General features: G+C 35.7%; 1 protein-coding gene across 35 annotated transcripts in view; it reads left to right on the top strand.

The window, feature by feature from the left end:
* The first annotated feature begins 8817 nt into the window (after positions 1 to 8817).
* tcf7l2 (transcription factor 7 like 2) overlaps positions 8818 to 14545 on the top strand; it is a 109162-nt gene continuing 103434 nt past the window's right edge. For 3 of the 35 annotated variants that reach the window (XM_015347552.2, XM_015347543.2, XM_015347545.2), the window contains exons 1-3: positions 8820 to 9752; positions 9907 to 9973; positions 10122 to 10246. In XM_015347552.2, coding sequence (XP_015203038.1) covers positions 9564 to 9752; positions 9907 to 9973; positions 10122 to 10246 — 381 coding nt within the window. In that variant the 5' untranslated portion in view covers positions 8820 to 9563. Of the gene's footprint in view, positions 9753 to 9906; positions 9974 to 10121; positions 10247 to 14545 lie in introns of all 35 variants that reach the window. The other 32 variants (XM_015347532.2, XM_015347533.2, XM_015347527.2 and 29 more) reach the window with 19 other exon arrangements.

The following is a 14545-nucleotide window of genomic DNA, read 5'->3' as shown; positions in this document are numbered from 1 at the left end:
TGATTGAAGATCAAAGTGGTCAAATCTCCTCCTCAATTCCCTCCTCCTCTATTAGACACCCTTAAGAACAGAGGAAAACATCAATTTCTCACACTTCAATGGCAGCTTCATAATCAATTGAAAAAGACACTTGCATAGGGATGCAAATCTTATCTTTGTCTTATTAAAGCTTTTAGAAGATACATGTAGGGATTTAATATTATTAAATAAAAGAGGTCGGTTTTTTAATCTAAAGATGCAGAGGCGTTAGTAATGGGCTGAATCAAAGCACAGGGACTCTCTTAATTACCAGTAGAGTTTGTGTATCCTTATTAATATTGATAAAATATACAGTATCTGATCTGTAAACTTATAATGTATTTCTGTGCCTGTTAATTAACAAAAAAGGTAGACAGCATATTTGAGAATAACTGGTATGTGGTAGACCTTAAAAAAGCAAAAATTGCTAAAGTTACAACACCATGTTATGCTTCTTTTCATTTGCTCTTTTTCTGACAGGCTACACCAAGCTTTTTTGTGATTCTAGTATGTTACTAGAAATTTACATTTTTTCTTTTTTTTCATAAGTTAACCTTGTGATCATTTTTTTTAGTCTGAAATTCTCCCATTGCAAAATCTCCCATTGAAACTTGAACTGAAAAACAAAAACAAAGGTTTGAACAGGCTGAAAAGTCTGAAAAATGAGTACACTCTTACAAATAAGTCTGAAAAAAGGATTACACTGCACATTTATGGTCAAAGTGATTGAGTCAATGTACTGTTAAACAGCAGACATTATACTAAATTGTATTGCATCTTCAAAACTATAGATTTGGGTGTTACATTTCTGAAAAAAAGAAATTGTCACCTCCTATGCAATTGCAGAAGAGAAATGAATAAGGTATACATAAAACAGGCACTAAAGCTGCATTTTACTTCAGAAAATAAATTCAATATTTTATTTGGTTCATTTTGAATCCAAAAACCTCTAGCGAGAAGTTAAAAACAAAGAAAAAATGGACTCTTTGACTGCTAGTGTTGTGGCTCCTGGAAATCAATTGATTTGTCTTTTGCTTGAAGCCATTATGAATGTATTGGACTTTATGAAGGGCAAATTGATTTTCAGGTATTAATTTCTTAATTGAAATACCAGGATTAAATCCTATGAGGTACTATTTCAACATATTGGAAACAGAGCCATGGCACCTGGGACCATGTTTTAAACAAGCCCCTCACCTATCAGCTACTGTTGTTTCTAATTTTGCTCCATTGAAGAGTCTTTTACACTCATGTGACATAGTGTAATGATTTCTGCCTAAAAAACTAGAAGAAAAAGCAATCCTGGTACCAGAATGTGTAGCTGGGAAAAAAAATATCATTCCATGATCTTCAGCATTTCTTTTTATTGCTGTTTATTGAATGATCCTTGGTCTTTTTAAATTTCTTTTTCAGCCAAAAGATAATTTTGCTTAATCTTTTTTTCATAATGTAGTTTTAATTTAGACAATCAACTGCACAAACATCCAAACCTACAAAATGTCATCAGTTCACATGATATTATTCCATTAACAAGAACAAACACCAGGTTCTTTTCTCAAGGCTGTTGTGTGATAATGAAAATAACAATGAATGCTTCAGAGCATAACAGATAGTGTGGTTCCTGGCAAAGAGACTATTAGAACACAAGATTATTAACAAAACCCCAAAACATTCATGAAACATAGAAAACATAATGAAGGCTTACATACACGATTAGAAATCTGACTTTCACTTCATTGACAATGTTACCTCCTTCTCTGTTGTTAGTGTTCATAGCTTATGGACTAAAATGTTTTCAGTCTTTGTTTCTTTAAGAAGGAGCCTGCGATTCACTACTGCTCAGACAACAATGCAGTAGTGTTTGACAAAAAATAAGGAAGGCAATGAAAAACACAAGAAAACAAAGAAAGGTTATAGACTTTTCTTTGTTACAGTATTACCATGCCTTGAGTGTGATTTCTATACTGGACTTCAAAAATACCAGGACTTTCTGTTTGCAACAAATGTGATCATGTCAAACGAACATTGTGAACAGACATTTACTATATTTCATGTGCTTTACTACACTAAATGATGCTAACTCTGTAACTACAGTACCAAGTGTGAAATTACTGTGTAGGCTATTTACATTTTTAAAAACAATGATGAAATGCACTATAATTGTTTTTTTCTTTTTGCAGTGCAAGTTTAGCACTCTACTTTCGGAGAGCTGTTGATGGCTGTTGGGTCAGCCGAATACAGCAGCAAACACACAACATTGTGTGAAACAGGTATGTTTAAATTAGGTTTTACCCATTTTGACAAATGTACAGGCCTTTGCATTCTTGAAAATTCAAGAACCTCAACATGTCTATATTAAAAATATTTTGTTGGATATTCAGCACACATCTCAGCATTCTGCAGCTTAGGTACAGGGTGCCTGATAAATCAGGAGGCTATACTAATTACATTTCTGTAGTTAAGAGGTCTAGTTTTCACTAAAGAGGTCTGTCCTGTCCTACTGTAGACCAAATGTTGAGAGCACGCTTAGAGTGAGCGTTTGCTTACTGTTATGTCTGTGCTTGTTGAGTAGATCAGATCACTATTCATTGTGAGGACTAACGAACTGTCAATGATTAAGACAGTTTTATTTATTTATTTTATTACTTTAAGGCACAGTGTTGAAATTTTACAACACTGACATATTCCATTGTGTGGTCTCGACATGAATGATCATTTGTTTTTCAGAGAAAAAGTATGTTTAAGGTACCTAAGTTCATCTTTTCAGTCAGACTTTCCTGTATAAACTTCTGGTTGGCACCACTATCATGATACAGTGACCTAAAGAGATTTTTCTTATAATTTTTGTATGTCCATAGTTTTTGTTCAAGCTTTGTCCAGAAATGTACTATCAACTCAAATGCACAGCAGTATGATACTTCCTAAAAAGCTACCCTCTGTATTTTGAAAACGATTTTTATCAAGTATAAAATTAGATAAAAATGAACACCATTAATTAGAAGGAATTTAAGAGCCATGTTCACTAAAGAAGAGGACTGAAAGCTCAATTAGCATAGTTTTACAAATACATTCATGACAGTATGTCATAAGTTGCTCTGGTTGTCATCACCTACCATAAGAAACAAAATTGGAAACTCAGGTATATCTGCAGATGCATTAACAAATGTTTTCATAGAATGTCCCTGTACTATGTACTATTAGCTTCCATAGATCTGTTTGATATCTTTATGGACATTTGTTTCTTTTGAATCATTAAGCACTTCCATACCTTTTCGTACCTATCTCATTTGGAGTCAGAAGATAATTAACTCACCTTTGTCTCAATGAACATCATAACCTGCTCTTTCTGTTTTTCAAACTGCAGGTCTCACGATGCGCACGAGCAGAGTTACAGTAGTACTGATTGGAGGGACAATGTGAATCTCAAGTGTCTGACAGCACTTCAAGCTCACAGGAACCCTCCAGTGTAGTGTCTCTCAACATGTTTGTACCTGGGATTAGCTCGCTAAGGTCCTCCTTCCTGGAAGACCACTTAGACTAAAAAGTGGTCCAGAGGGAGAATATAGTTTTATCAACAATGTTACATCAGTTTATGGCAGGGTTTGGTCAGCATTGGTCCAGGTGCTGGGCCACAGTGTAGGGGTTAAGAAACTGGGCTCTAGTTGACTCAAACACAACCATCTCTGGCAGTGCTCAGTCAGTGGTGACCCATTACTTTGGAAATCCTGGCACAGTCTGTCAATGAAATAACCCAAACCTCAACCACAGATGCATGGACTAAGGAGCTTTTACTAGTTGAGTCACTCCTAAGCCCTGGTGCTTTTTAAATGGAACATTTTTCAGATGGACAGACTAACAGGCCTTTATAAGGTATTAAACACTTAATTGTTCAGCAAGATTTCAACACAATGTCTTAAAATATGTTTACTCATGCCGAGGAATGTAATGATCAGTTGGTTGTTTCGTCTGCTCTGATATTCACAAAGGACTGAGCTCCTGATTCGCTTCAGGAACACTGCTGGCTAAGGTGTATTTAAAATCAGTTATAACCTGAATCTGTCTCTCACTGCTGTAGGTTTCATTTCTGTTGACCAGCTCCCAGTCTCTTCTCCTCTAACATGGGCTTTCATTCAGCCTTGCTGGTTCACCTCAAGGAAGGAAAATTTAGGTAAGAAACAGGCTCTGGAAAAACAAAGAAATGGAATGGGAAAACTTGTTTTAATGCCCTATTTGAATGTGACCTATTATTTTGTCAGACTTATGGTAAATAATGATATCTGACCTAATCAGCAGGTTTATATGTGGAAGCTGCCAGCTTCAAAGGCAGCTGCCAGAGATTCACAAATACACTGGTATATCTGTAAAATAATAAATCAATAATGAAGTTAATTTTGCTTTTACACACTCGCCCCAAGATCCTAGGTCATAGGTTACTGGAAAGTTAATGTGACAGTGAAAGTTTCTAAACACTCCCTCTCTTGCAGTTCTGTCATTCTCAGCAGCCATCTCAAATATTCAGCAGGTTATGGTTACTTTAAATTTTCTGACCTTAAAAGGTCTTACTTCCCTAGTTGACTGTGGTACTAATACTAACATGCATCAAGACAACATGAACTTCATTTCAAAAAATGGTTTTCAATTTGCTTTTTATAATCGTAAATAGACATCATAAAACTAAGAATGCATAATGAAATAAAGCTGAAATCAATTTTCCCATTACTGCCATATACATAATATAAAAACATTGCAAGCAAATAATGGTTGGTTAACCAGCATACTATTAATAAGATATAATTCATCTGAACTGGTGTAAGTGCTTTCTGGATAGAGTGTTAAAATGTTTAGTAAAGCTTTCCTCACAATGGGGAAATTTGCAATTGACTGAATTCTAAAGGTTAAATGCCAAATTCCACTTGTTAGGAAAGAGAATTTTATATCTTACTCTAAGGGGATTTGGCACAAATCATGAAGTAGTAACTATTAAAAAAGAGCTTTAAAATGCACAGATTGTTGCTATGAAATTAAAAGACTAAGCCATTAACAGGCCCCATAATGTTCTAATTAAGAACAGAAATATTTCAGTGAGGCTAAATTTGCATTGGACCACAACTGGATTTCACTATTAACCATTTACACTTGATCTTATTTGGAAAAAAAATACTTCAGATTATCTTTTAAAGTTGTTCTCCACATCTTTTTACGATTAATTTTGTACCATTTTGATACCGATACCATTTAAAGAATGATTTCTGCATTGTCTTGAAAGTGTTTTTACAATGGCACTTTAAGCAGTTCCAGCAATTGTACTGAATTTGTAAATGGTTGAATTTATTTCACAAAGATCATGAAAGTACTCATGGCTCACAATTATAAGAATGGAAAAAAAAACTATTCAAACTATGTGATTCAAACTATAATCAAAAGGAGTTTTTAACTGAAGAATTGACAAACATATAGAGCATTACATATGTAGAGCCCTTTCACATCAAAACAATCACATCCCAAATACAATTCCTGTTTTATAACATTACCTCTGTACATGAACATCAGCATCAGGCCCTGCATGAGTCCAGCCTTTACGATGTGAATGTTACCATACGTGCTCCCTTTTGTGCTTAGTATTTTGTCCCAGCTGAATTAACATTGTTACGAACGTTGTGTATTTTAACTTGTCAACACTCATTGCGGCTATCAGTGCATTTGGTTCTTCAGACAGCTGACATGTTCACTTAACTTCTGAAGACAAGGTCCAAATCAGGCCCAGACAACCAATCGGAATGGTTTTTGTCTCAGCCTCTCTGAAAAGGATAATAAGAGGAAGAAACAGAATATATGACTGCACAGCTCATTACACTTTGGCAACTGTTTTCAAAATGCCAAGTGACCAATAGTGCTCCTTTTCACCCATTTGGGATGTTGTTCAAACAGCATTTATTGATGTTCTTCATTGAGAAGAAAAAATCCATTCCAGAAGCATAACTTTGGAAAGGTGGTTAGAGAGCAACTGAAGACAGTTCGGCTTTAGATTCCACCTGGTGATATACTGTAGGATGCCGGTGTACTCAATAAAAAAAAGAAGCAGTAACAGACACTTTTTCAAATGTTTAATACAGTGGGTGACGGGTGTACATTTATTTTCTTGTCACCAAACACACCAAGGTTTTGGGAGAACTCCAATTAGTCCACAAGACTTTCTGGTATGGAGAATCCAAGCAACATGGGATCCAGACACGTTGGGTATGTCCATTTGTCCACCTCTTCTTACCTTTCAACAAGTATACATACAGACAAAAAATCTAGAACGTTACCTAGATAATTTGTGCTGTCACACCAGATTTATTTGTCCCTAATTTAAAAAGAAAAAAATAACCATCATGAGATCACAATACATACAACCATTGTGTACTGAAGGTGAACCAGCAGGCTAACGATTCTAAAGCATGGTCAGGCTACCTCATTCCAAGCAACCAGTTACTGATCATTCTGTACAATAATACAGAGCACCAAAACTGTGACACTGCTATAAAGAACACAGAGCCGTTCACAGTAAAACAGTTTCGACACACGTGAGGGAGGTTTCAGACCTGATGACAAGTATAGAAATCAATGGTGGAAAGCCCAGTATAGCGGAATTATTTTGAAATGTAGGTTAGTGAGAAGATGAAAAGTCAGGATGCTGACAGCTACGGGATCAACATGGTGGCTTTTCTGCATGCCTTTTGTTTATCAAACCTATGCCTAGTGTAAACGTTGCCCCCACAGGTATTTCATTAAAATAAATCATACTTAAAAATTGCATTTATTTGGCAGCCTAGGTTAGATGCAGAACATGGCATGCATTCGTATTGGAGCATGATGTTTGTCTAGGTAGTTCCCGACAAATGCTGAACTAGAAATAGTTTATGCTATGCTTTGTGCCTATACCTTTAAAATCATATTCGCAGAGAAGCTAAGCAAGTGTCAGCAAGTCACCTTAAATTGCTTATTTCCAGGCTGCTTATTTAGATATTTTTTTTCTTGCACACAAACTGGTTTTCCAGGGTCGTAAAAAAATTATGCCTTCGATTCTGTAAAAAATAGCCTCTTTTTCATGAAATGCAAGCCTGCTTTCCTTGATGCAAGGGATATCATAAACCAGCAGAGAGGAATATTTCTCAGTTTAAGTATTTGAAAACAAATTTATCTTTCTTTTTTTTACAGTGGTGACTCATGAATCTATGCTTAACCCTGAAAGTGGACTCATGTTTTTGCCAGTTCCATAAGTATCAAGGAAAGTTTCAGATGTGGTGGAAGCACTGATGGTACTACTGAGCAGAAAACTTAAAAGCTTAAAAACTTCAAGGGTGGACACACTCGAAGACAAAGCAAACATAACGGTACAGTTGTGTTACCAAGAACTGTTTCTTAAAATGTACATTTGTTCAAAAGATATTTGAAGGAAAACAATCAGATGACAGAACATAAAATGTATTCCTACAGACATTTTTTTGGCCTTAACTTGCCTGGATTTATAGACATCATGATTCAGCCCTGAAAACCATTTCCCTATTTATTTTCCTGCTGCTCCACATCGCCCAATCCCTCCTCCAACATACCACACCTTCCCCTCACAGTGCAACAAGACTCCTCTTTATGGCATACCTAATGCAGCGAAGCTTACACTTGCCATGAGATTAGTTCTGTTAGCCATTTCCTCCTTTCTCTGTCCATTGTGCCAAGTGGCAAAAAAGGTCTTTTTCCAGGTTTTCTCCAGTGATCTTGCTGACAACACAGAAAAGTCTTGGCGCTGACTCTTGCACACAGAGAACACAGAAATACATGCTGCATTTACCTCCCCTCATTAGTGATATTTTTAAAGGCATATTTTATTTGAATCCTAATGAATTACATATGGTCTGTATTATTACGGCAGAAATAATTCTATAATAATTTCTAAGAATACATTTAATAGATGGAGGGGTTTCACAAACGGGTTTCAATTAGTAATATAAGGAGCTTAACACACTGATGATTTCTAATAGTGGCATTTCTTAAGCAGATCTTTGGAAACCCATCACAAATGATTCTTACACAATCCAGTCCCCTGTTCATTTATTAATGATATATACAGGTTAGTCCCAAGACCTGTCGAGTCTGATTAGCCCTTCGCGTTGCGCCCGTACTGCATTGTATTCAAAAGACCTCAGTGATCAGTGATGATCTTCGAATCCCTCTCGGCTTTTTCCCACACTTTCTTTCTAACGCGCCCTTTTATTTTTGGCGATTCTGTTGAAAAATACCAGTATGCAAACTTTCTATTTCGCGCTCACGAATACAGAAAATGAAACGACAAATTGCGATATGCTATATTAAATCATTTTACGGCATTTTGCAATTTTATATAGGCCCGTATAAAAGGTAATAAAAATAAAGGTGTAGTTCTTGTGCGATTGAAGGGTATTTACGTTTTAAATTCAGCATGCACAGTAGACGCGTATTCTTGTCCAGATCTAGGAGTCATCTTTTTGATTAACAAAAGTTACATTTACATAAAAACATTTTGCAAATGTCCAAAAAATGAATGCCTCTCTTTCGTTTCGTTAATGACAGAGTGTATTGACAATGCATGACGTCCCTTTTCCTTTTCTTAATGGGTCTATTCACAGCTAGAAAGTACAGATCACCGAGTTGGGTACCTATTGTTAACGAATGGTTTTAAGTTATTCTGTTTAAATAATAGAATGTTAATGTATACAGTGTACACAGCTTCCTTCAAAATATAAATAATACAAATTAAAACAATTGATAAAAGGGAAATGCTTTGAGTACATTTTAAACAAAGCCAGCCTGAAATAAGGTTATTTTGTGAAGAATTCTAATTATTTGTACATACCACCGTTTTACAACTAACATGATATATTCCCTCCAAATTGCAGAACTAGAATAGAACTCCAGACTGGAAAAAAACGAAAAAAGGGGCATTTTAGGAACTCGGGTTTTGACTAACCAATACCGCCCAAATGATTTTACTCGTTTTTTCTAACTACCTTCCGCTTATTCTGCGATGCTTGCACAAAGCAAACAGAAGTGACTTGCTTTAGCTCTCACGCTTTTCTCAAAACTGTCTTTTCCTCACTTGCTTTTCAAAACTGCACAGTCGTCCGCCAGCTTTCTCAAGCCGTTTTTTTAATACTTTCCTGCCCTTCTCTATTTATGAAAACGTCACTTCAAGTCCCTCCCTGTTTGAATCTCATTAGTTTCTTGTGTGTTTCTCCCTGTCAATAATCCCGAATCCAGACTCTCTCTATTTCCATCCCTCTCTATCTGTCAATCAGCGCCGCCTTTGAACTGAAAACCACTCCGACCAACTTCAACTCACTCAATCCGAGCGGCTCAGCTCCATCTCCGGCTTCTTTTTCTGCCAAGATTCCCCTCTTTTTAGTTTGTACAAACCGCCAGTCCTTGGAAAACGCTAATACAGACCCTAAAGTTTAGCTCGGATTCGGAAGCACAGAGATCAAGGGTTTAAAAAACTTTGTTTTTTGCCCCCAAAATTGCTCGGGAAAATGCCGCAGCTTAACGGCGGTGGAGGGGACGACCTGGGGGCGAACGATGAAATGATCTCCTTCAAAGACGAAGGGGAACAGGAGGAAAAAATTTCGGACAACTCTTCAGCAGAAAGGGATTTAGCAGATGTCAAATCTTCTCTTGTAAACGAATCAGAAACTAATCAAAACAGCTCGTCAGATTCAGAGGTAAGTAGCAAGCAACGGGGATCGTTTCTCGTGTACTTTCCATTGCATTCTCCGTTTCTGTATAGTTTACTTTGCAACCACGTTGTTCCCAAAAATAATCTAACTTTTTCTTTTTTATTTTTAATGCAATTCTTCTGTTTCATTGTATTTCAAGGCGGAAAGACGGCCTCCGCCTAGATCAGAAACTTTCAGAGACAAATCAAGAGAAAGTCTAGAGGAGGGTGAGTTTCTACTTTTTTAACTCACACACAGACTTTCACACTAAAGCACCATGTAAGCGTGCCGCGTGTTTTTTAATGGATTCTCGGATGCTTAAAAAAGTTTTCAAGGCACTCACAAAAGTTTTCTTCTTCTCCCCCGCCATGTTAGCTGCGAAAAGGCAAGATGGAGGTTTGTTTAAGAGCCCACCATACCCGGGTTATCCATTTATAATGATCCCCGATCTTACGAGTCCGTATCTTCCAAATGGATCGCTTTCACCAACTGCACGAACAGTAAGTTTTTTTTTTAAAAAAATAATTATCCCTTTTTTCCGAAAGTCACACAAAAAGCCAGCTGGCTAATTATGCATGCATAGGTGTGTTAATACTGAAAAAAAAGTTTCGCAACTTTTTTCAAGTTCTGTGCAATGGCATGTATTTACCTACCATAACCATTATGTGTTAACATTAACATTTGCATCTGGTGATTATCAAAGCAACTGTTTAGTTTGCTTTTCATTTGTCTTTTGTTGTGTTCTGAATGTTTATTTTACTATGCCTGTAATGCAAATCAGTTGCAAAATTTAAATGTAAATTGACATGAAGTTCGAGTTTTAATGTATTTACACACGTGTAAGTATATACACATATATGCATTTGAAACACCTTGAAGAACGTAGTAGACGAATCCGAAAACGTTTTGCTTACCAAACCAAATGTTTTTAAAATGAAGTGTTTTTATCATTACAAATTCAGTCGTTGTTGTTACAGAGCATGTTTCTTGCGTTTCACTGAACACTTTTTGTATGTTGCAAAAACAACGTTGAAATACATTGGTTTGCTAATTTACAGGAGCGCATTGTTTTTTTTTAGTATTTCACTTATTTTTAGGTCAGCGTTGCTTTTGAAAATAACTTTTTTGGAAGGGGTATTGTTTTTAAATATATATTTAAAATGTTTCCTTATTATTTGTGTAATGTAGTTTACTCCACGTTTCCCAAAGAAGTCCAAGACGACGTGTTTAGCTTAGTTTCTTTACCGCACACAATTAACGCGAAAGTTAATTATTACTGAAGCGGAAATTTGTTTGCAGTATCGTAAGATTTTCACCTTAATACAAATACTAACGACCTAATCATTGATCTAATTGGGAACTTTATTTTGAGCTCCTGTTAATGACAATAATACTCGTATTTCGCTGAATGTACAGAAGCAAGTTTTTGACGAAATGATACAAAAAAATACGTATTTGCGCTACGCTGATGTTAAAAGTGCAGTTTTTAACTTTAAGACCGTCTGTATTTTGATATGCATTTTTGCAAATAACCTGTCGCTTTTTTATAATGAAAAATTAAAAACAAAAAAACTGTTGCCCTCATAGACGTATTTGCTTTGATTTTGGCTTTAAATTGTCATAGCATAGGAATGATGTTTGTATGTTTATTTTATCTGCCTAGATAAATATTACCACTTGTTGTCATATGGTGGCGTTTATAATGTGGCTTTGTTATTCATATATTTTAAAATATAAGCCATTATTACCTTCCTAGTGTATGTTTAAGTACTGTAAATACTGCTGTTTAGGAAACATTACCATAATAACGGCACCTCTTTAAAATCATAAGCTATTTAAAAAAGATGATGCTTAATTAAGGTATTCATACAGTATTTAGTTAATAGCATCTATCAACTTTGCTTATGTATTTTAAGCAGTAGTTGTAATTATGCATATTTACTCGTTATCCCACAGCACAATAGCAGTCCCACTGGGACAATATAAATGCAATTGGGGCAATTTTCTAAACCCAGTGGTTTTTATATTTGTTTCTAATTACAACTCCCTGCTTTAGAAACTGTCATATCGTATTATAGGGTAGGTATAGCAGCAAATACACAGGAAAATATAACAGCGCTATCCTCTTCAGCAAAGTTACATTTTTCTTCATTTTCAATGCAGATGAATGCACTTTATTTTCAAAGTACATTAAAATAAATGTAATCTGCATTTTATTGCTTCATATTTTGAATACATTTCCATTTCAGATGCTTTTAGAATTATCTTTAAAGGTGTATATTATCTACAGCAAGCAGGGGTTGCCTATTAACATTAGTTATATCCCGTTTAATAGGGGGTGTTATTTTGTTTGTGGTTTGTTTACTGTTTCTACTCCTTTACTTCCCCCTTAAAACTAAAAATAGTAGACAGATTTTAGACATGTGATTTTGCAGCATAATACAGAAACAAATTAACATAGGCACAATGGTTGCATATTGTGATATTTCACCAACACTTAGGCCTTAACCAATTTTAACATGCAAAAAAGCAGAATCGAGATGGTAACATCAGAGTTATGTAAAAAAAAGAAACATTCATTTATATATTTTCGAACTGGCATTTTTATTTGCAAGAATTTTAACTTATAAAATATACTTAAGTATAACAGGCTTTCAGATTGAGTCAGTATTTTGACTTGTTGTCATGTATGCTGAATTCTTCCTTAGCCATTTTCTTGTTTGCTGGTGTCCGTTAAGTTGGACAATAATGTGCATATTAACAGTATTGAATATAGACCTGTGTTAATCAAGTTAGTATAGTTTTATATATAATGGTATAAATCATTTCAAATACAAGTGAATAACTGCAGCACTGGAATCTTTATGATAAAACTCCAAAACACCTGCAGTGGAGGACAGAAATGAAGGAATGTATAAAAAGTGATTGTTCACCCTTGTGAAATGTTGTGATAACAGGGCATTTGACACATTCCAGAATCTTGCCCTATATTGTAGTGTTAGTGATCGTTATACAGGCCATTACATCTGAAAAGGAAATTGGTAAAATCACACCATTCTTTAAAAGCACAGGTGTTCTTTGGGTTTTGTTAAAAAGAATGCTGAACTTCACTGGTTCTGCCTAGCACGCATTTTAAATTTTCACTAGCAGATACCTTTTTTTTGGTCTCTTCAGTCCTTTTGTCATCCAAGGTAGACTTTTTTTGCACTTGTATTGGGGGGGGGGGGTCATTCAGTAATGAATGAATCCATTTGAACTGGTTATTCTGGGCTTTATTTACAAGGGGGTATAGTCAGTTATTTAAATGTGGATTCAAATCCATGTGGCTTTCAATCATTTTCTAATGACTGGAAATTAAAGCTGAAAGATTGTGGAGCTGTGGACCTCATCAGCCCGGCATCCCTTTTTACTAGGCTGAGTACAATAGATAATGGTGTGTAGATTCTCTGCCAAGTTCACTACCTTTAGAGTGGCTTTGTGTAATACCATTAAAGCTTTGAACACCTATCTGTGTTGTATACATAAATGGGTTACATAGTTAAGCATAAATAATTAAGAAGGTGATTATCTTGCAACAAACATTAGGACATTATGAAATGGCTCGTATGATCATTTAAAATGTGTGCACAAGATTATATTAAAAAAACAAAATTATAAGACATGATTATGTCCTGCTAAATATACGTGAATGCTGGTGTGATGAACTTTAAATTTTATTTAAACTGCATCCAACCTTATTTTTTCCCCTTGGTTTGGTGGGTTTACCATCTTGCTTAGACAGCGTAATGAATAGTCAGAGCCTTGCTTTGTACGGTACTTGGGAAGCAGCATTTGTTTGCCATGCATTTGCCTTGGGTGTCTTATGCCTTATTTCAGATTGATAATTACAGTGTTGGTATGATATTTCTCTTGTTTGCTTAGCTGAGGGCTAATGGTAGTTTCTAAAAAGACAGGTTAAAAAAATGGTTTATTTAGCTCTGTGTCTCATCACTAGCTGCAAAAGTAATATTAATGACAGTGGTTTTGGCTCTGACAGCTGCAGATTTTTGTGATAATGCGCATTTCTATACTGTGACTAAAACTCGAAGGAGATTTTTCCAGCTGTCCATGGGGCTGTATTTTAGTTGGATATTGTCTGGCTGTTCTTTGTGAAGGGGAGGCTGGATTTAACATGCTTCCTGCTGTATAGTGACTATATTGCACTTTTTTTTTTCCTCGGGGGCAGGGGTTAGAGAAGGGTGGGCTGTCTAATTTGTCTGACCTCCGTGGCTATAACAACTGATAGTTTGTTTTTCCAACTACCTATGTCTGAAGTGTTTCAGAATTTAGCATCGTTTAAACAAATTAACAGAAATTCCTGTCGATCAGTGTTTTTCTTTTCTAGATAAAGACATGCTATTTTACTTTAGCGGGTTCCATTTCATAAGTCTCATCTCTCTGTTTATCTATGTGTCCACATTTTCTGAAATGCAGAGCAGGTCTAATGGCTAGATTATACTGCAATCCAAAGGTAAAGGGTTAACTGGGCTGCTTCAGGCAAAAATCACACCTCAACAGGTCTACTGAAAGAAATGTGCCATAGACGTCTGCTGGCAGGCCATGCAGTGTTGTAAATCCACAGGGTTTATTTACAGCCTGGAAGATTTAAGAATGTTAAGATATTTGACGCCACTCTAACATTATAATATCCAGGGTCTGGAGACTCTGGCAAAGGGTCAGGTTTCCCTATATAATTATAAGCAGTTAGAAATTAAACAAAAGGAAACCACTGTCTATAAATATTTTAACTGATATCCAAA

The sequence above is a fragment of the Lepisosteus oculatus genome, chromosome 4 (assembly GCF_040954835.1).
Source record: "Lepisosteus oculatus isolate fLepOcu1 chromosome 4, fLepOcu1.hap2, whole genome shotgun sequence".
In the NCBI taxonomy this organism is placed as follows: Eukaryota; Metazoa; Chordata; class Actinopteri; order Semionotiformes; family Lepisosteidae; genus Lepisosteus; species Lepisosteus oculatus.
Note: the sequence above shows the minus strand (reverse complement) of the source record. Positions and strands in the feature narration are given on the sequence as shown.